The 21,451-nt window shown below is 41.6% G+C and overlaps 1 protein-coding gene across 2 annotated transcripts in view; it reads right to left on the bottom strand.

The window, feature by feature from the left end:
* Positions 1-8,420: 8,420 nt before the first annotated feature.
* The window catches only part of CRLF2 (cytokine receptor like factor 2), a 43,316-nt gene continuing 30,285 nt past the window's right edge, over positions 8,421-21,451 (bottom strand). For both annotated transcript variants that reach the window (XM_083438050.1, XM_083438051.1), the window contains 7 exons: positions 18,351-18,514; positions 16,982-17,118; positions 15,198-15,351; positions 13,849-13,966; positions 11,426-11,510; positions 10,502-10,634; positions 8,421-9,751 (listed from right to left, as the gene is read on the bottom strand). In XM_083438050.1, coding sequence (XP_083294176.1) covers positions 10,509-10,634; positions 11,426-11,510; positions 13,849-13,966; positions 15,198-15,351; positions 16,982-17,118; positions 18,351-18,514 — 784 coding nt within the window. In that variant the 3' untranslated portion in view covers positions 8,421-9,751; positions 10,502-10,508. The remainder of the gene's footprint in view (positions 9,752-10,501; positions 10,635-11,425; positions 11,511-13,848; positions 13,967-15,197; positions 15,352-16,981; positions 17,119-18,350; positions 18,515-21,451) is intronic.

Here is a 21,451-nt window from a genome sequence, read left to right as displayed (position 1 = left end):
GTCTTAAATCTCGAATAATTGTGAGGTTGCAAGCTGCCTGCTCTGGCATGCTGGGTCCCCCCTCTCCCCAGTGTCTTTTAAAATGAGAACTTTAAAACTGATGACTTCCAAAGGGAACTTTACTTGTTGTCTACCTTCTGCTAAATGTGAGGTTCTTTTGTTTCCCCCTGAGCAGATCCACCCAATGATATTCTGGCAGATCAACATTAACAGAGAAGGGTGTGGGTTGATTTGTGGTTTCGTTGAAGGCAATTCAAAAGGAAATTATGAATCAGATCTTTGTTTCAGTCCTCAAGGGACTATTTCTGAAGCTCTTATCTTTGGGTTGCAGGAAACAGTTAAGGTGAAGGGGAGATTGTGCAACTAAAAAAATTAAAATGATCTGGTTCTGGTTCCAGGCAGTACTGCTTGAACTCAAGTGTGCCAGCCCCACTGTTGGCATGACTGAGTCAGTGATCTTGTGCCGGTGGCTGCTACCTTGCCCTTTGCACTGTTCCTGTATCTTGCATGAGCCTGGGGAACCTGGCTAAGCTATGTTGCAAGAGGGAATTGACCGGACGCTTGCCACATCGGAGGTGGACGCAAAGGAGCAGCACAATTCCTTATGTTATATCCTACCAGTGGCGTAGCGTGGGGGGTGCAGGGGGGGCCGGCCGCACCAGGCGCAACATTTGGGGGGGGCGCGCTCGCAGCTCTCTGCCCCTACCTGGCTCACTCACTCTCTCTCACTGCAGTGCTGGCTGTGCGAATCCGATCCGAGCCGCCGGGTCGCCGCCCACTGTCGGGGGGTGTGTGCCAGGCGTGCGGTGCGGTGTGGAGAGAGAGCGAGTGACTATCTGGGGGAGGGACAGTGCAGCGGAGGGCGCAAATTACTTGCCTTGCCCCGGGTTAGGGGGCGCAAATTACTTGCCTTGCCCCGGGTGCTGACAACCCACGCTACGCCACTGTATCCTACAGGCTATTGACAGCAGAAGGGCTTGCTCTGAACTGTGTGCCTGGCACTTATATTTTCAGCTTAATCATTTGCGTGCTTTCCCAGAAGAAAGATCTACTGAGTAGGGTTTGCCATACATCTGGAATTTCACAGACATATCCGGAATACTACAGTCGGCAGAAGTGTCCTGGCAGAATGGCTGGGGAAATCCAGACATATAGCAGCCCATGTCGGCAATGTCGTTTTTGCCAATTATCCGTAAAAATAGCTCTAGAACAACTATTTCAACAACTTTTCCCCCCGGATTGTCACTATTTGGAATATGGCAACCCTACTACTGAGCCTGTGGTGAAGGACAAGATAGCAATGCCTCCCAATGCCAACTGGAGAGGCAGTTGACTCTTGCTTTAGTTAATGTAGGAGGTCTGGGCCAGGCTGTGTCCAGCTCTGTCCTCCAACAGAAGGGAACAGCTGTTGGCTGAGAAGGAACATTCAAGGAGCTGACATGGCTGCCTCCCAGTAACTGATGCCTGAAGTGGTTGCTTCTTTCTGCCTAATGATAGAACCATCCCAACAGGTCTGTGGGTCCAATAGTTAGCAAAATGGCATGATTTGGGGGGTGGGGGTGGGGAAGACAACATATTCCCACACTACACTAGGCATGAGTGCATCAGTTTGCATGAAGCAGTATGGTGGAAGGGCTGTAATATCCATTAAAATTAAATGATGTCCTGATTTCCTGTGGGCTGGTGCCGTGTTCTCTTTGCGAACGATGTTTGTCAGGTGTGCTGTGCTAGTGTTCCCAGAGGTATTTTGCTGCTGACACACTGATGGTAATCGCTGCCAGGATAAAGGCTGCATCTGTCTCCATATCCTTGGTCCCCTGCTTCCACCTGTAACAATCACGGCTTTCCCTCTAAAGATCTTGGGAATTGTAGTTGGTTGAAGTTCTCCTCACAACTGGCATACACTACACTTCCCAGGATTCTTTGGAGGAAGCCATGACTGTTAAAGTGGTCTAATAGCGCTTCATATGTATGGTGTGAATGTGACTCTGGTTAGAATTTTCTTCAATGATAATATAGTGATTCCTTCTAGAAATAATTTGGTTGCTGCCGTTTAATCGCAGTGACCAACGTTTCTTTGGGATATCTGTGTTCTTCTGCCCAGTACAGAGACACTGAGCTGAGCTTAATAAACAGGAGTTTATTGTTCTCCCAAACAGACAGCTTATTCAGTTTGTGTTTTATATATGTGCGTGTGTGTTTAATCACATCATCCATCACAAACATTTGTTGCCGCTTGTCGCTACAGTTTTCAAACTGTGCTGGTTCACTTCATTACATAGCTTCACGTGCACAAAGGAAGTTTTGTGGTGTTTTATCATTTGTTTGGCGGACATTTTTCAACCCAGCGTAATTGGCAGTCGTTCTGCTCTAGCCTCTTGGGTGGGGTGAATCAAGGCAACGACGCAGCTTGTTACAGCACTGCTAAGCAGGCCTTGTTTATTTCTTTCTGGGTGAAACATCATGTAAAACAGAAGTCCCCATGCTGCAAAAACAACCCTGGGCATATTAACGTGCAGCCTGACCTGGAGCCAACTTGTTTAATCAAGAAGCTCAGTAAATATTATGCAGTCTCTTAAAAAAAAAAAAAAGAGGTCTATTTGCATACTAGCATCCTCATATTGCATTTCAGCCAGTGCTGGTCTTCATCAATCTGTATAGCACTGAATCTGTTTTGACAAAAGCTAGTGCTGGCTTGAATACTTAGAGCGCCCATTATGGGGCTGCTGTGAATGCTTAGGACAAATATATTGCTTTTGAGACCATTAGTGAGCTTGATAGTCAAGCACGTAAACTGCATAGCACAACATTTTTAGTATGAAGAATAAACAAGTACGCTTTAGTTTCGTAAAGAACTTACATCTTTTCTTTTAGTATATGTGCATATGCTCCAAGTGTCCCTATTTTCCAGGGGCAGTCCCAGAAATATGAAAGCCACCCCAGCTTCTTATTTGATCCCAGAATATCCCTATTTCCCCCCACAAGCACCAGCACCACTAAGCTTGGGAAGGAAGATGAGCCAGTGCTTATCCTGAGCGGTGACAGAAGCAGCAGTGGTGGTTGTCAGAGGGCATCCTGTTGCCTCTCCGTTGCCTTTCCAGTGTCTCCATGATCACTGCTGTTGGCCTCCTCTCGTAGGCCATTTGTAGCGGCTGCTAGACAGCATGCGAAGAGGCGGTGAGGCTGCCGCCGCCGCAGAAGCCCAGCCTTGCATGACACGCCCACTCCAAGGTGCAGGTAGAGGGCAGGGCGGTGGTTCATCTAGCTCAGTATTGACAACAGCAGTAGCAACAACAACGATTTATTATTTATACCCTGCCCATCTGGTTGGGTTTCCCCAGCCACTCTTGGCGGCTCCCAACAGAACATTAAAAACACGATAAAACATCACACATTAAAAACTTCCCTAAACAGGGCTGCCTTCAGGTGTCTTCTAAAAGTCAAATACAGTGGTACCTCAGGTTACAGATGCTTCAGGTTACAGATGCTTCAGGTTACAGAGGCTTCAGGTTACAAACTCCGCTAACCCAGAAATAATACATCGGGTTAAGAACTTTGCTTCAGGATGAGAACAGAAATCACATGGCGGCAGCGTGGTGGCAGTGGGAGGCCCCATTAGCTAAAGTGGTACTTCAGGTTAAGAACAGTTTCAGGTTAAGAACGGACCTCCAGAACAAATTAAGCTCTTAACCCAAGGTACCACTGTAGTTGTTTATTTCCTTGACATCCAATGGGAGGTGGTTCCACAGGGTGGGCACCACTGCCAAGAAGGCTCTCTGCCTGGTTCCCTGTAGCTTCACTTCTCACAGTGAGGGAACCACTAGAAGGCCTTTGGAGCTGGACCTCAGTATCTGGGCTGAATGATGGGGGTGGAGATGCTCCTTCGGTTATATTTAGGCTGTTTAGAGCTTTAAAGGTCAGCACCAACACTTTGAATTGTGCTCAGAAACATACACAATGTCTTGGAGCTCTTAGAGTTGGGGCCATGGTAGGAAATTAAAAGGGCAGCTGCATCCATCTCCCAGGAGTTCCTGGTCAGAAAATGCAATAAGAGGGCCCTGGAGTGTGCCCTGCTACAGCACTGGGACCTTGGCTCCTGTCCCAAGTGCTGGTGCTGGTTCTGCTTAGGAATAGCAGCATATACTGGTCGCTGCTGTAGCATTGGGTTCTGAGAATGTGTATGTGTGTGTGTGTGTGTGTGTAAATACAAAACAGAATTATATACTCCATACATCTTGGTTACATCTTATTTCTCTTTTTTCGACTTCCCTCAGCTTGTCTGCAAATCCTTCATATTTTAACTTTTTACACATTTCTATTTTGTTATTACTATTATTACTGTGAACTTCATCCCATTTTAATGCTTATTATAACATTTCCCCATCACAGCGCTTCATTAAAACTTACAAACGTAATCTGATTATCACTTAATTTTTGCAAATATTCAATAAATTTTTCCCAATCTTCTGTGAATCTTTGATCTTGTCGGTTTCGGGTCCTTCCTGTCATTCTGTCCAATTCTGTGTAGTCTATCATTTTTGTTCTCCATTCTTCTAAAGTAGGTAGCTCCTCCTGTTTCCATTTCTGGGCCATCAATATTCTTGCTGCTGTCACTGCATATAAAAATAACTTCTTTTCTTTCTTATTTATCTCATTACCTGTAATGCCTAATAAAAATGCTTCTGTTTTCTTAACAAATGTATATTTCAACATTTTCTTCAATTCATTATAAACCATTTCCCAAAAGCTTTTTACTTTCTTACATTCCCACCACATATGATAAAATGTACCTTCTTTTTCTTTACATTTCCAACATTTATTACTTGTCTTATACATTTTCGCTAATTTTACCGGTGTTACATACCATCGTTACATCATTTTCATCACATTTTCTTTTATAGTTGTATATGCAGTAAATCTTAAACCTTCTTTCCATAATTTTTCCCAATCCTCCATTTGTATATTATGTCCTAAATCTTTGGCCCAATCAATCATAACTGATTTTACCTCTTTATCCTTTGTACACCATTCTAACAATATCTTATACATTTTTGCTAGTATTTTAAAGTCATTGATCAATATTTCTGATGGTTCTGAGAATGTTTAAATGGAACATCTCCTTAGGAAGTTTCAGGTGTACTGGGCCGAGGCTACATCGCCTGGCAGCAGCTCTCCAAGAACTGAGAGCGGAGTCTCTCCTAACCCACCTGGAGATACCAGGGATTGAACCTGGGACCTTCTGCTTGGAACGCAAATTCTATGTCGCAGAGCTGCAGTATGGCCCTTTCCAACGATGCTGAATGGACTAAATTAGGTTACAAGTAGCCATTATACAGATCTCCATTGTCAAATAAAACCTCAGCCCAAGAAGTCCATGCTTGTATTCAGGGTCTTGCACTTCAAATGGTCCCCAGATCCTAAGCATGTGACTTGATTTCAAATGGATGAGTATTACATTGTTTGTGGTATGTGCTACTTCATCTGTCAGTGTGCCTCTCCCAGCTCCTTATTTTCTGGATTAGTTGGTTTGAACAAATGTATTTTCTAGAGTTTGAGGTTTATTTTCTTATCCTGAACAGTTGCATCAATGCCAAGTCCCATTGTTGTGCTCAGGGGAACTACTTCCAAATAATAGGTTTACAAGATCATGGCCTACGTTTGCGTAGAGAAAATCCGGTCGAGTAAAATAATAAGCAACAGAATATCTTGCGCCTAACAGGATTAGTGGGCAGGGGTGGAGGAGAGGGGAAGGAAGTACTGGCCTCACCACAGAATATTTCAATAACAACATGAACAAGTAAAAATGCCTAATGACATTTTTAAAAGATAGTATGTTTCCATTTACTTTTATTTTGATAATCTTTCAAAGTATTAAGCAATTATGACTTAGTCTTATACTGTGAGATCAAAAGGGTCTGTGTTTAATATTTTACAGGGGCAAGTGTCCATGTGGTCTGAGATTAGGTATTTGGAACATCAAAGTTGCTTTCCTCCAGCGTTGCCCTTGGGCAGCTCCTATGATCACATGGAAGCTATTGCTCGGACTTAGTTTCTTTTTTATGTGCATGAAATACCTCCCCACTAGAATGGGCTCTCAGGAGAAAGAAGGAAGGAGGACTAAGGGATATGAAGACTCACTGAGGATCCTACATGGACCTTGGCTATTGCCAAAAAAAAAAGGAATTTACTTCTAAAAATTGTTTTCAAAAATTGTATTTTGAAACTCACTAAATATTAACAGCATTTGGTATCTAATAATATAATTTCTGGCTTTCTTTACAGTAAATCAGCAGTGATTGGGGAGGGGGGGGCAGGATGCTGTTTCACACCCATCATACCAACTTATTTTAAAGAGTGGGTCACCTTAGGGTCTCAGTATTTAACCCTCTTATTTGCGTTTCATCCCCTCTAGCATTTGTTAGGTTTAACAGAAAACAGTAGAAACATTTAGAAATTTTACTTTCAGTTTAGTTTTTATTTTATTTTAATCAAAAGATTATAATTAAACAGGCAACGGCAGGCTCCAGAAAGCCTCAGAATTTTGTTGCTGTGCGTTTGTTTTGGATTACCTCTTGGATTGGGTGCTTTACCCTGAAATAGTATTATTGTTACGGTACTTATTAAATTTGTTAGACACTTTATATTGCCCAAGGCAACCCAAAGCAACTTACAACCAAGATGGCTCTCAATGAGTCACATAATAGTCTGTGGTGAAGAAGAAGAAGAAGAAGAAGAAGAAGAAGAAGAAGAAGAAGAAGAAGAAGAAGAAGACCAGAAACTATAGCAGGGATTATGGGAAGTATAGGACTCCTTTACAGGAAGCTGGCTTCAGGCACCAGGCCTGCCGGCAGACCAATTCTGCATTATAAAGATGTATGTAAATGTGACATGAAGGCTGACAACATTCATCGCTTGCAGACAACAGCAGTGCCTGGAGACAGAAGGACAGACAGTGTGTGTATTCATAGCAGTGGCCAGAGGAAAAATGGCCACTGGGAGGAGCACAGAGAGAAAAAATGCCATGATGCATCTATAGCAGTGAAAGCAGATGTCTTCATCTGCCCCAGCTGTAAGAAACATATATCTCCCATATTGGTCTTTACATCCACAGCAAGTGCTGCAACTCTCCAACAGTTTGACTTTACTCCCAATGGTGCATTCGTCCATTGTCTCTCAAGACAGACTGATGCCAGTGGAGTCCAATTACATCTGAAAGGCCACCATGTCCTCACTCCTGCCTTATGTGTTTTGGTTACTATTCAATCTTATCATGGAGACCTGTTCACATGGAGACATCCACAGTAATACAGCTCCCTTCTTGTATATGGTACACAGACATTTGGCTTAAATTAAATATCCATTATAAATTGGATGCTGCCAACGTGTGCAATTCTAAAAGTAAGGTTCTCGTGTACGGTTTCTGATTTCACTTAGTAAACTAATGTGCGTGAGAAGTGTGAAGGACTCTCAGACAAAACAATGCAGGACTTTCTTTGCTGTTCATTTTTCCAAAATACCCGTAGGCGCTTGACCACATTATCAGAGCTAAAGCAATACAGCTAAACATCTGCTATTACTATTGTGTATTTTGCCTCTGAGCATGTGTGTGTGGTCTGATAAGTTGTAGACATGCAACATTATCATTTTTCTCTGGAGGCAAAGATTCTGTTACAAAGCTTCTGCCTACAGAGATCTGCTTAAAAGCCAAATTATTAACATATGGAAAAGCAAGAATGACACATAAGCCAATGCACAGAAAGAGCATCACTGCAATTCATACTCTGTTCTTACTGGAGACTGGATGTCCAGTGACCAAGTCAAGTCCTTAGAGACTACCATATAAACCTCTGAAATCACCACCATCTTGTACTTTATTACAGTCCATGCATTCAATTGGCTTCATGAACATGCCCTCTACCATGTGCAACATCTGGATGCTGATGGGACATTGAACAATGTAAGTTTTCTGTGACTGCTGGTGAGCTTTGAACTTCTCTTCCTTTAGCAAACGGACAACCCAAACCTGACTATTTTCTAGAAGTTGAGGATCTAAACCAGATGCCACAGGAGCTCGAGTCCAACAACATCTGAAGAGCCATAGGTTTGCTACCCCTGATCTAAACATGAACTGTCACTGGACCTGTAAAAGGGTTAAAAGAGTATTGGGAATAAACCATAATGAACTGGAAAAAAAGTTATAAAAACACAAAAATCCAGAGTCCTTTTTGTTGGGGATAATTCAGATGTAAATTCCTAGGTGTCAAAAAAGGTTATTTATGTATGCCACTACTGCGGCCCATGTTTTGTTAGCCCCAAAATGGAAAATGAGTGAGGTCCCAACTAAAGACGAATGGCAACTTAAGCTAATTGAATATGTGCCACTTGCAGACTTAACAATAAGAGAACAAGAAGAACATACATTTAGAGAAGATTGGAAAATGTTTATTGAATATATAGGGGGAAATTGGGTACATTTGAAAATGTTGGCAGCATTAAGATAAATTCAATAGTGTAAATAGGTTTTGATGGATGTAATAATAGAATACTGAATGGTTTAGTTTATGTAAAATATGAAGGGATTTATGATATGCAAAATGAACCATGGAAAGAGAAGAAGGGAAGTCATTGATATTTTAAGGATGTTTAAATGAGTATTCTAAATTGTAAAACAAAAAAATTAATAAAAACTATTAAAAAATAAACATAAACTGCCTGTTCTCTAATGCCCTTCTCTGGGTAGACCTGTCTTCATAATTTATGTGCCCATGTGCTGAACATGTGAAGTACACATCTCTGTGGTCTGTAATGTGTAAGTGTGTGCTTGTGTGTACACACATTAATTTGGCGCAATGCAGAAAACTAACATGGATTCCTCACATTGTTAACTGGCCCCTCTGCCTCTTCTTGTTTATCCAGTTCCCAGATGAAAAGCCAGCTTGTGCAATGGACAGGCTAAAGTTCTACATGAGGGACAGTTCTATATTAGGGACCAGTTAGATCTCACAGTTTTCAAGGTAGAAGGGTGGGAAGGGAAGAACTTTCTTGCATTCAGTGCAGTATAGGAGAAACAAAGAAGATCTCAGACCTCATTAGTATTGAGATGAATTTACAAGAGAAGAACTCAGAAATATACCAATCAGTCTACTCCAAAGCTCATTGAGGACTGGAATCAGTAACACAGGGATATGTTTTAGGCATGGCTGAATTTCTACACCCTGCGTAAAGTTTACACTCCTCATTGTAACTTGGTGCACCCTATAGACATGTAGTATGTGACAGTCTTTGCATAATGGAGGCAGCCTTCTATTAACCAAAGAAGAGGATATGTCTGTTTCTTTATTTTGAAACAACAATGTGAGTCAAACAACAAAGAACAGGCAACAGTTATGCATTGTCTCCCTGAGTTAGTATCCTTGATTGGCTATTTCTTTTTATCATTTGTGATATGAGTATCATTCAACATCCTCTAGAATGGCTATTTACATATCATCTACCCAACTTACATGTCATCTACCACTTCATTTCTCACTGTTATTTAATATGCATTTGACACTTAGAAGTCTTCTTGGGAGAGGATCCACATATGACACAGAGGACACGGTGGAAGGAGGACGGAGATAAGCATGTGAGCAAAGTCGGGTGGTTGAAATCGCAAGAACGACGTGTTGATGTTGCCTTCAGTGGTTGTACAACAAGCATTGACTCTGAAGTTCTGGTACACGTTGGACCCCTTCAGTAACTTCTTGATTGCCTACCATAATAACATCAGGGAGGGGGAACAAAGTGTTATACATTTGTGGGAGGTAGGCTGTATACCTGAGCCCCCTTCCAATTCCTGGATCTGGCATGGATTCAATTCCTGGAATAGCCAGGCTAGCTTCCTCATGATGTACTGGCCCCCTAAGTACGGACCATTACGGTACACATGGGTGCCTCCCACAACTGTCTGCTAGTTAGAAAGAAAAACAGTTAGAGATTGAACTATGTGAGCTTTAAGCTGGACGCAAGGGCTGGGAAGCCAGAGAGACAGAGTCATGCCTGATCTCTGCTTGAATCCAAGGTTGTGGCGATGGGAGTAGCAAGACCCTCTTGAGGTGCTAATGCTATGAGTCCTTCCATTGTAGGTTCAGGTTGTACATATGTGTAAATAAACAATATCTCCTAAAGAAACAACAGTCTTCGGTTTTGAGGAAACAGAACCCTGAGTAAGCACCTGGAACCCCTAGAGTCTCACAACATTTGGAGACTAGGGTGGCATGCAACAATATTGAGAAAACAATGGTGTCCTGAACATATTTTGTGCCCCATTTCATACATTCAATCAGAGGAGGTGCCGAGACAGTACAGAGAAGGGGACCATAAGCCCTCCCTACCATTGGACAAACAGTGACATTGTGAATTGGGCCCTTCATATGAGCAGTCAACTGCATGTAAACCTGGGTCCTGAAGTTCTTTCTTCTCTTTTTGAGGGAGAGAACTGTGCAGATTTCAAGAATGTTACCTCTGGCTTATACTTTGGCTCCCTGGAAATCTTTTCCTTCTTCCTCTTCAATTGCACATTCTTCTTCATCATTATCATCATCATATTTTACCTTTGTTTGAACCAGCACATTTTCTGTCTTGCTAATCCATTCCTTAAAAAATGTGGACATCATCATTTGTTTAAGCAGAAATTCTTCTTACTAGATAAAATCAACTGATGTAAAACCACTTTACTGTTCATTAACACAAGCCAGAGGGCTGACTACAATAGTCTGTAGTCTTCATTACAGTTTCTTATAATATTATACTTGTGCATTAAAATTCTACACCAGATGTCATTTTTTCTTCCTTTCAAGATGCAGTTTTCTATTCCAGTATTTGGGTACCGATATCTTACCATTTTCCTATAACTTTTCTAACAACACTTAATTTTCCTAGTAAGACTATGGGGTCTATACTTAATTTATGTCCTGCAAACTACTCAATTTTTATCACCTCAGTCCAAAACATTTTTTTTTTACAACCTCTCTAAATATGTCTCAAGTTTCTGTGACTTTACACATTTGTAATGTTTACTTCTTTTTTGCAACTTATAAAGAGTAAGTACAAAATCTTGTAAAAAAATAAATAAATCTTTAACTGCAACATCCGTAAAGTATATTGGACTTCCTTGAAAAATATTGATCCAGTGTTTTTTTGGTAATTGGTAATTGCTTTATTAGGCTTAATAAAGATGTGAGTCCTTTGTTGCAGCAAGATAAAACCATGGGTCTAGATTTGCTTTCCTCTCAATAGTCACATATTCTCTGGGGTATTAAAAATCACTTAATGTGCAGCTGGGAACACAAGAATGCATGCATATTTCAGAGGGATTAAACTAAGTTTGAGAAAAAGAAAATCAGAATACAAGGGAAAGAAACCTGGAAAAAATATGATGCCCTACCTGAAAGTTCCCATTATAATCACTAAACAAATCAGAATATAGATGTTTGGGGTCTGGTACAGCAGGCATTAACATCTTCCTAATTCTGTAAAAAAGAAGAAGAAATAATTTAAATGATTACAATAAAAAACCATAAAAGAAAAAGAAAAGCTGTGTTCAAAAAGTAGACATTAAATATATGATCGTCAGCATTTAAATAAAAGCAGAAACAGACATTTTATGCCCCAGATAATTTGAAGGGTCCTTAAAAACAAAGAAGGGAAAATAGTTTATTCTAAAAATTAATGGCACATATTATGGGATGGGGAATGGCACCTTTCAGCTGATGAAAGACAATATACCAGGCTTAGAGCTTGAAGTCAGAGCCTAGTTCATTTAAAGGGAGTTCATAGAACCAGGCATGCAACTTCCCTTACACTTAAAGTCAGGTTGGGGACAAACTTGGCCCAAAAGTTCAGGATTTCACTCACCCTCGTCATGACCAGGACAAACATCTTTGAAAGTAAACAGGATTTTGGACCCCACATATATGAATCCACCACAATCTGATCATATGGCTCCATCACAAAATCATCATACTCAGTAATATTTTCTTACTAGTAAAGTGTCCATTTATTATGATAAACATAGTCTGTTGAGTTTCTCCAGAGCACAGAGAGAGCACTGATTCCTTGCTAAGGAAGAATGGACAGCTAAAAGTTACATCCACTGCAAATGCAGTTCTAAAAAGAGGGGTTTGAGATACACGCACCCGTAAAGGTAAAGGGACCCCTGACCATTAGGTTCAATCCTGACCGACTGGGGTTGCGGCGCTCATCTCGCTTTATTGGCCGAGGGAGCCGGCGTACAAGTTCCGGGTCATATGGCTAGCACGACTAAGCCACTTCTGGTGAACCAGAGCAGCACACGGCAGCACATTTACCTTCCCACCAGAGCGGTACCTATTTATCTACTTGCACTTTGACGTGCTTTCGAATTGCTAGGTTGGCAGGAGCTGGGACTGAGCAACAGGAGCTCACTCCGTCGCGGGGATTCGAACCACCGACCTTCTGATCGGCAAGCCCTAGGCTCTGTGGTTTAACCCACAGCACCACCCGCATCCCTATACACTCACCCATACAGCATGTCAAAAAGATGTGCAAGGGTGGTTACAATTAGGACTATAGTTAGCCACCTTAAACTGAGTCAGGCCTTTGAGCCAACTAGTTCAGCATTATTCATACTGACTGTCAGTCGCTCTCCAGGGTTCTGGATGGGAAGTCTCTCATACCTACCTGGAGATGCCAGGGATTGTTTGCCTCTCCCCCAACAGGAAACAGTGGCTCATGTTCTCCTGTCCTGTCCCCTTTATCTGAGGAATGAAATCATTACCCCACTCTTACTTACCATCTGAGGCCGCCCATCTGAGGCCCCATTGTTCTTTCTTTTATCAGATGAAAATGATCAGACAAGAGCAAAGGTTGCTAGGTTTATCGAGGGTGCAGCAAGATTAAGGGCCACTCTCTGAACAATAATCTTGGTCATTTGATTGCCCTCTTTACCCATTGCTGTCTTTTTTATTTCTATATATTGCTTGTTTTATATTGCTATGGCCGTTGGCTAATGCGAATAAAGTTTATCTATCTATCTCTCCCCCAACACATGCAGCTGCAATGCCCTGACTGGCTGGCATGTGAAAGGACTCTAAGCACCACATCAGTATTCACACAAATCCCCTTCACACATTGGCCAAAGTGTGAAGGCATGCCTTCTCCAACTATTGGTGGTGGGGCTAGCCAAGATGGTTTCACGATGCTCCTCATGCATTCTTTTATGAGCCCAATCCTTAATTTTATCCAGGATGAGTGAAGGGAAGTCACTCCATATTCTGATGGGCTAGAAGACTTTACATAAACTTCCTGTACCACCTTGTGACTATTATGTTACTTGTTGGCCAGAGGGCTTCCTTTGAATCTTCTCTAGCGTTCCACCCTTTGTCGATGCCCCTTTCTTTGCAGGCTCAGCTCCTGCCTATCCAATCTGTTCATTCTTACCTACACGCAAAAAACTTCACACAGCTTCTCTGGGATATTTGTGTAAATCCTGAAGACATAGTTGGCCCCAGTCTGACTCAGATCGCATGCATTCGTTCTCTACCATTCTCAAAATTATAAACCTGGAAGACCCACATCATATATTGTATATAGCAAATTCCAAACATTCCATCCCATAATCTGTAATATGGGAGTAAAATTCCCAGGGGGGGGGAATCATCCTCATCTCCACCAGCCAAGATCCAATGGATAGGTGCAGTTCATCCTTTCTCAAAATGCACACTGTACCCATTAGATCCCTGAAATGTGTAGGCCTTCCCGCCACAAATATTGTTCTGTCATTTTGATCATTTTGATCAAGGTTTTGTGAGTGCACAAAGCAGCATTTACCTTTCCCATCTGCAAACGCACAACAGAAGGGCAAATATTACCAGGATGCCAGCCATCACCAAAGTCAAAGGGATTACTGTAATTGATTTGGGTTCAGAAACATCTATATCGCAGGAATCTTTGAGGAATCACAAAAAGAAAAAAGTTCAAAGTGTTTTCCAGTATATTTGATAAAAGAAACATCAGATTCTTTAAAGCATATTTTGGCCAACTCTTTCTTTCGAAAAGCAATTATTAAAAAATGGAATAATATATACTATTAATCTTTAGGCCACCATTCTTTTAAGCTTCTACATTTCACAATAAGGTGGAATTTTGTGTTGTCCACTGAAGTACCCTTCTGCTAGCATGAAAGAATACAAGAATACCGGTATGAGATTTTTCTGCTTTGTGAATAAAAATTAGCTCTTTATATTGTCATTTAGCTCTTTATATTGTCATTTATATAACTAACCTTCTTCGTTCCAACAGAAAGCGTGACTATACTGGAATAGGAAATATGGTGTCATGTACATGTGCTGATGCCTGCTAATGAATGCTTTTAAAGGAATATATTATAACAAAATGTTGTCTGGAGAGAATATCAACTGAAATTCATTTAAAGTCTTGTGTCCAATTCTCTACTGTTTCCCAGTTGTGAAATGGGCCACTGGGGTGTCACTGAAAACAGGTCCCTGTGTTGACTAATCACCCTCAGTGCTGTAGCATTTGGAAATATGGCTTGGGACCGTTATGGGAGGACTCTGCTCAGTTTGGATCTTGACTTTTATAGTTGCTTACTGGAGTTGATGGGGATTGTAGTTCTACAATATGTGATGAATCGAAGTTTTCCCTCAACTGCCCTAAAGCGTGCTCCACTTCCGACGCCCTTCCCTAAAACGCACCCCGAAATGGTAAGGTAGCAGTACAGTGGCATGGTTTCGCTGGAGTTGTCTGTGCAAAACCTCCCAGCCCCTAGAATACTGCAATGGCAACTTTCCAGTGGAGAACTACATTTCCCAGACTCCTCAGTGCCTGGAAAGAATCATTGAAGGGATTTTGTCATTGCCCTGTTATCACTGCTAATTTGGGAGTGGGGGGATTTGACAGCAGGGCAGGGGAGGGTCATAATAATAATAATAATAATAATAATAATAATAATAATACAACTTTAATTGTGCAAACCTAAAACATATGTGCTTGAATCCGTACTGCAGAAGAGTGTCAGTCTGGGGGCACCCTGTATATAAGACAGCATACCCTGAACACTAAATAAATGACAAGAAGTAGGTCTACATGTTAGCATTATATAGAAATAGAAGTTTCAGAAAGAGGCTTTACAGTAGCAGTGCATTTTATTTCATTTTTACCTACAGAGCTGCCATTTTTCCAATGTGTTTCTGCTCCCCATTCACTGGAATAAGCAAACACACTGCAACTGTGATTCAGCCTGAATCGAAAGGAATAGCATTTCGCTGGATCAAATCCTTGGTCTTTAATCTCACAACATTCTTGATCCCTAGACTGAACAGCAAGAGTATCAGTCATTAATAATTTTGTTCATTGTATATTTTCTGGGCTATTCTAACAGGCTTTTGGAATATTGTGGTTTTCAATAGAGACTGTCTTTCGGGGCCTAATATCAGTACTAGGGAAAGAGTTGTTTCTTCAGACTTTGGAACTCACTTGTAGCTTAATTGTTTGCACCACAATTCTAAACAATATATATTGAATCATAGACTATTAAGAGTTTTCTTTAAAATCCAGTATAGTAGATCACTTGGAAGTTCCACATTTATGTTTTTGAAGAACAAAGCATTAGGGTTTCATCTTACCTCCCTTTGTATCATATTTTGTTCTTTATTTTCCCCCTCATTTCTTATCTCAGGGTTATATCCTATGCTTGCCTTGCACAGAGTAGACCCATTGAAATCAATGCACATGACTAACTTAGTTTGATACAACCCTTAGTTCATTATTGTGGCAATGCTTTGAAAGAAAGAAGCATGTACACCATGAGGAAGTAATCAACATATGAATTAGAACAATGAAGCAGCCACTCGGGGATTTCCCCAGCTTTCTTGCATATAAAGTCCCCAAGGAATTATCAGATTTTTAGTTGCCTAAACACAGCTACTTAAACACAGTTTGTGAAATTAAGTTCCACTCAGATAATTGGGACTGTGTGTCAAAATACACAGATGAGGGGGATGTGAGCAACAGTCCACTAGCAATCAATTTAGAGTGCACTGTGATGTCATTGTATAACCGCCAACATTTCTCCAATGAGAATTTTTATTATTTATACCCCACCCATCTGACTGGGTTGCCCCAGCCACTCTGGGTGGCTTCCAACAGATATAAAAACAGAATAAAACATTAAACATTTAAAAACTTCCCTATACAGTGGTACCTCGGGTTAAGTACTTAATTCATTCCAGAGGTCAGTTCTTAACCTGAAACTGTTATTAACACTTTAGCTAATGGGGCCTCCCACTGCCGCCGTGCTGCCGGAGCACGATTTCTGTTCTCATCCTGAAGCAAAGTTCTTAAGGTACTATTTCTGCATTAGCGGAGTCTGTAACCTGAAGCCTCTGTAACCTGAAGCGTATGTAACCCGAGGTACCACTGTACAGGGCTGCCTTCAGATATCTTCTAAAGGTTGTATTTCATTGGATCAGGAGTCACATAACTCCATACCCTCCAACATTTCTCCAGTGAAAATAGGGATGTCCAGGATCTAATCAGAAACCGTGATGGCTTCTGTAAATCTGGGCCTGTCCCTGGAAAATAGGGACACTTGGAGAGTCTGTCCTTGCTCAGATAATTGTTTTCCCTGCATCCTGTGTCTTGCATAAGTTCCGAGCTGCAAATGCAGGAGATTTGATCTGCACAATAACCAGCCCACTTTCCACGGCTGGGCCTCAGCAGTCCATTTGCAATTCTGGACATTTCAGCTTTGCCTGGCTTCAAGGCCTTCTTTCTTGCTGCTGGCACCCCAAGATGATGAGTTTCAAATTCATCGATTCAAGACTATGTTGATGTGGTGGAAAACTCCTAACAAAAAACACCCACATTTAATTCTGCACTGCAAAAGAAAAAGTCCCTTTCCAGGTTTCCATTCTGCAACGCAAAGCTGCACTTATCTACCCACCTTCCAATCTCTGTCAAGTTGGCTTTTGTACTGAAGTTCAAAGCGAAAACAATGTTCCTTGTCAACTCCCTTGCACTGCACAGTTACTTTGTCATCTGCCCATTGGAAAGTAACATGCTCAGGTGGGTTGGGCTTCACTGGTGAAGATAAAATTAATACACTCAATTACACAGTCTAGCTATAAAATGTTATAACTGAACACTTTGGACTTGTTAGCATCTCATGACTGAAGCCTGCCCAAATAACAACAAAATATGAAAGCTATCAGTCAACTAATAACTGCTACGGCATGTTGTTGCCGTAAGGTTAAATATGTGTCGAGAACACTTTTAAATACAGTCAGATAGCAAAAACTACTGCATACTGAGAATCAAATGCTGTTATGTGTGATAGTTATAAACTGATTCCTGGGGATTCTGGGTTCTTTGAAAGCATGAAAGGCAGTCCCTCATTGAAAAGATGAGTGAGAGAACACAAGGTTCTTGGAAAGACACTTTGTCCCCGTCATAGATTTTTTTCCAATATGGTAGTCATATTTGTCACAGTGAAACTCCAAAGCATTCTGTGTTAACTGAGTGTGTGCCTTAGAACATTAATCAGAATCCTCTACAACACTGAATTCCTAAGCAGAGATTGATGTGGAAAGGTAGAAACAGCAGAACAGCTCTCCGTACTGTAAAATACAAAGTACTACTGCATATAAATGGCATCAAAAATGGTAAAAAATTGAAATTATGCAGCATTGCGGATTGTAGAAGAAGAAGAAGAAGAAGAAGAAGAAGAAGAAGAAGAAGAAGAAGAAGAAGAAGAAGAAGAAGAAGATTAAGTCCAGTCAAAGGTGACTATGGGGTTGCGGCGCTCATCTCACTTTCAGGCCAAGGGAGCTGGCGTTTCTCCACAGACAGCTTTCTGGGTTATGCTGCCAGCATGACTAAACCACTTCTGGCGCAACGGAACACTGTGATGGAAGCCAGAGCACACAGAAATGCCGTTTACCTTCCCGCCACAGCAGTACCTATTTCTTTACTTTCACTGGCGTGCTTTCGAACTACTAGGGTGGCAGGAGCTGAGACAGAGCATCGGGAGCTCACCCCATCGTGGGGATTTGAACAGCCGACCTTCTGATCTGCAAGCCCAAGCGGCTGTGGTTTACACCACAGCACCACCCATGGCCCATTAATCATAATAATAATAATAATAATAATAATAATAATAATAATAAAAATTAAAAAAAATTACATAGATATTTACTAAGCAGAATTAGAAGAAGTCAAATTGCTGTTGCTTCCCCTTATTTTCTTTTGTAATCCTAGTGAGGCACTGACACCTGAAAAGGTTACTGCCAGAGTAATAATAGTTGTTAACTTACACAAATTGCTGCTCTCTTGTTCATCAAAGTAAGCCTCCTCTGTCTGATTTGGATTCCTAATGTAAATGTGCAGATATTTCCCTTCAGTAGGAAACAGACACCCACTGTTGTATCCTTGGTCATGCAAATATTCAATGCACTGCTTCTCTTCTTGTTCATCAAACCTGAAATTGAAATAATCATACTCAATAAGATGGCAAAAATCTTTTCCATTGATAATCAGGATATTTGGAAATGCTTTAAAGGGGATAATCCTTGCCTAGCCCTCTGCACTCTAGAGCAGATTCCTGTCCTGCCAGGTGCCGTCCATGAAATGTAAGATATTTATTTTATTTCAATAATAGAAGGCAGTAGTGTTTAATTGGCCTCCTTTGAAACACTTTTTCCAAAAAGCAAGGCAATTGACATGATTTGACAACTACAAGCCACGTGTTGTTCCTTTGGGGTAGGGACAACATGATTTCCAACTATACTAGTTTTGACCATGTATTTAATTTCCACCACTTCAATATTAATAGCTTCACTCTACAACAGTTCACAGTTTTAAATAAATAAAGTTATTGTTTTGGATATTTACAATTCTGAGAGTTCAGCCAGCACAATGATGCTTGTCTTCTATAGTAACAGGCCTCATCTGCCACTAAGTTATCAAAAGACAGTGCTGACATCTAGAGCAAGAAGAATGAATAGCAAGGTTACTGCAAGAAATCTTGCCTGTTCCAAGATAGCCTTACTCTGCTGGTTCTGCAGCTTCAACGGGCAGCTTGCCAGAGAGCATGAAAAGCCCCACCAGCCAGGAGAGAGGGGTGTTGTGTGTGACATATTCCAGCAGCTCACCCATTTATTCTTGTACTTTTTGCACTGTCTGGAGGCTCTATATTCCACTCAGTGGCTTTAGATACCACCGAATATCCTTCTGGAGTGACTGTCTGAATTAGGGGTGGGTGGCACCATTTTGTGGTGGTTCCAGTCCTACTTGAATGGTCATTCCCAGACGTTGTTGCTTGAGGGATGCTTTTCAGCCCCATGGAACCTTCAATTTGGGGTTCCGCAGGGCTCAATCTTATCCCCTACATTGTTTAACATCTACTGTACATGAAACCGCTGGGTGGGGTTGGGGGCCACCAGGGGGCGCGTTGGAAGATGGCCGACAATAACATCTCTCCGACCCACACAAGGTAATTAAGAGGCTGCTATGGGAAGTATGCAGTCTTCCTGCCCCCCCAGGAGATGGGGGGGGGACTGTCTTGCCAGCAGTGTCCATAATTCACCCCCGGATTCAAAAGAAGGGGGTGAGGACACTTGGCACAAGCCCTTGTGTGAAGTCGGCTCTTCCCGGACGCTGTCTCCAATCAGCGCACTGGCTGCTTTAGCTTGAAACATATAATTGGAAATATATAATTGGAAAGAAGCTAAAGCACATACATCAAGTGAAGATTGGGAGTTAAGACTGCTGATTAATGGATCTCTGGGAGCGGAGCGACAGGCGGGACAAATAAATCAAGTGATGAATCACCATTAAAAGACTGGTATGTTTGGTGCGAAACGGAAAGGGGGGTGGAGGAAAAAACTTTTCTTTTTCTTTGCCTTATGTGAGTATTAATAACCCTCCACCCCAGAAAGAAGAATCTTTGCAATTTATTAATCACAAGCAGGAATTCAAGAACTGTGTGGAGTGAATTATCGATCAAAGAGAGGATTGGTAAACATCGGAGAATGGAGGAAAGTTGTATGACGCAGTTTCAAATGGCGTCTCGCCGAGACAGGCTTGCCTAAGAAGGATGGGGGAGGAGGACCAGGGTCATTGGAATGTGAATGCTTATAGGAATGTGATCTAGACCTTGGCAGAGCCCTCTGAGATATGTCTGCAAGCCTGGGAAAATCAAGGGACAGACTGAGGGAAAGTCTCTTTACGGAGGTGTGGAAATGGCGGCTGTCCTTATGTGATATGATTTTTGGAGAGTGTAAAACCCACACAGAGTTCAGATGTTTGTTTTTAACCCGCTTGTGAAGATTATCAGAGATCGCAAAGAAAAGAATATATGATAACAACAAGAAGATGAGGAAAGTAACAAAGAGACTATCTGGACAGAACTGGATAGAATTGTCTAATTAAAGCAGCAATATAAGTGATGTTTGGACACCTTTTCGGAGCTTGAAGTATGGGTACCCCCAACAAAAATTTAAAAATTTGGCTGTATAATTTGGAACTAATGTGATTTGGAAATAATGTGATTTGATTGGCCTGTTAATAAAAATTATATTTTTTTTTAAAAAAAGAAACCACTGGGTGAGGTTATCTGGAGGTTTGGAATATGTTGTCAGCAGTATACTGATGACACTCAGCTCTATTTCTCCTTTACATCTGCAGGTGAGGCAGTGGAAGTGCTGGACCAGTGTCTTGCCTCAGTAGTGGACTGGATGAGAGCCAACAAACTGAAGCTCAATCCAGATAAGATTGAAGCACTGTTAGTGGGTTGTTCCTTAGACTGGATGGGTGAGCGATTGCCTGCTGTTGATGGGGTTACACTTCCTCTCAAGGAGCAGGTTCATAGCTTGGGGGTACTCCTGGGTCCTTTGTTGTTGCTTGAGGCTCAGGTGGCCTCAGTGGTCCAGAGTGCCTTCCATCTGCTTTGGCTGGTGGCCCAGTTACGCCCCTGTCTGGACAGGGATAGCCTAACTACTGATGTCTATGCTCTGGTAACCTCAAGGTTAGATTACTGCAATGCGTTATACATAGGGCTGCCTCTGGAGACGGTTCGGAAACTTCAGCTGGTGCAGAATTCAGTGGCCAGGTTACTCACCGGAGCAAGATGGTTTGAACATATTACACCGAGCCTCACATGCTACAAGAAAGTCCAGTGAAACCAACAGTCACATTTAGAATTGGCCACCAGAATTGGCCATAGGTTGTAGGTTTTTAAAAGTGTTGAGGATACAGCTTTCTCCCAACAACCAAACAGAAAAGCTATTTGTGGCCTCCAGACGATATGGAATGGACAGTGAATATGTGCAATAAGAAGGAAGCCAGATCAATGTTCTCACCAGCTTGAGTTCAGAATATAAATATAATATCTTATCTATCTCATGCTTTAGTTCCT

This window comes from Podarcis tiliguerta (assembly GCF_965153285.1).
Source record: "Podarcis tiliguerta genome assembly, chromosome: 4".
Lineage (NCBI taxonomy): Eukaryota > Metazoa > Chordata > Lepidosauria > Squamata > Lacertidae > Podarcis > Podarcis tiliguerta.
This window is presented reverse-complemented; position numbering and strand designations above follow the sequence as displayed.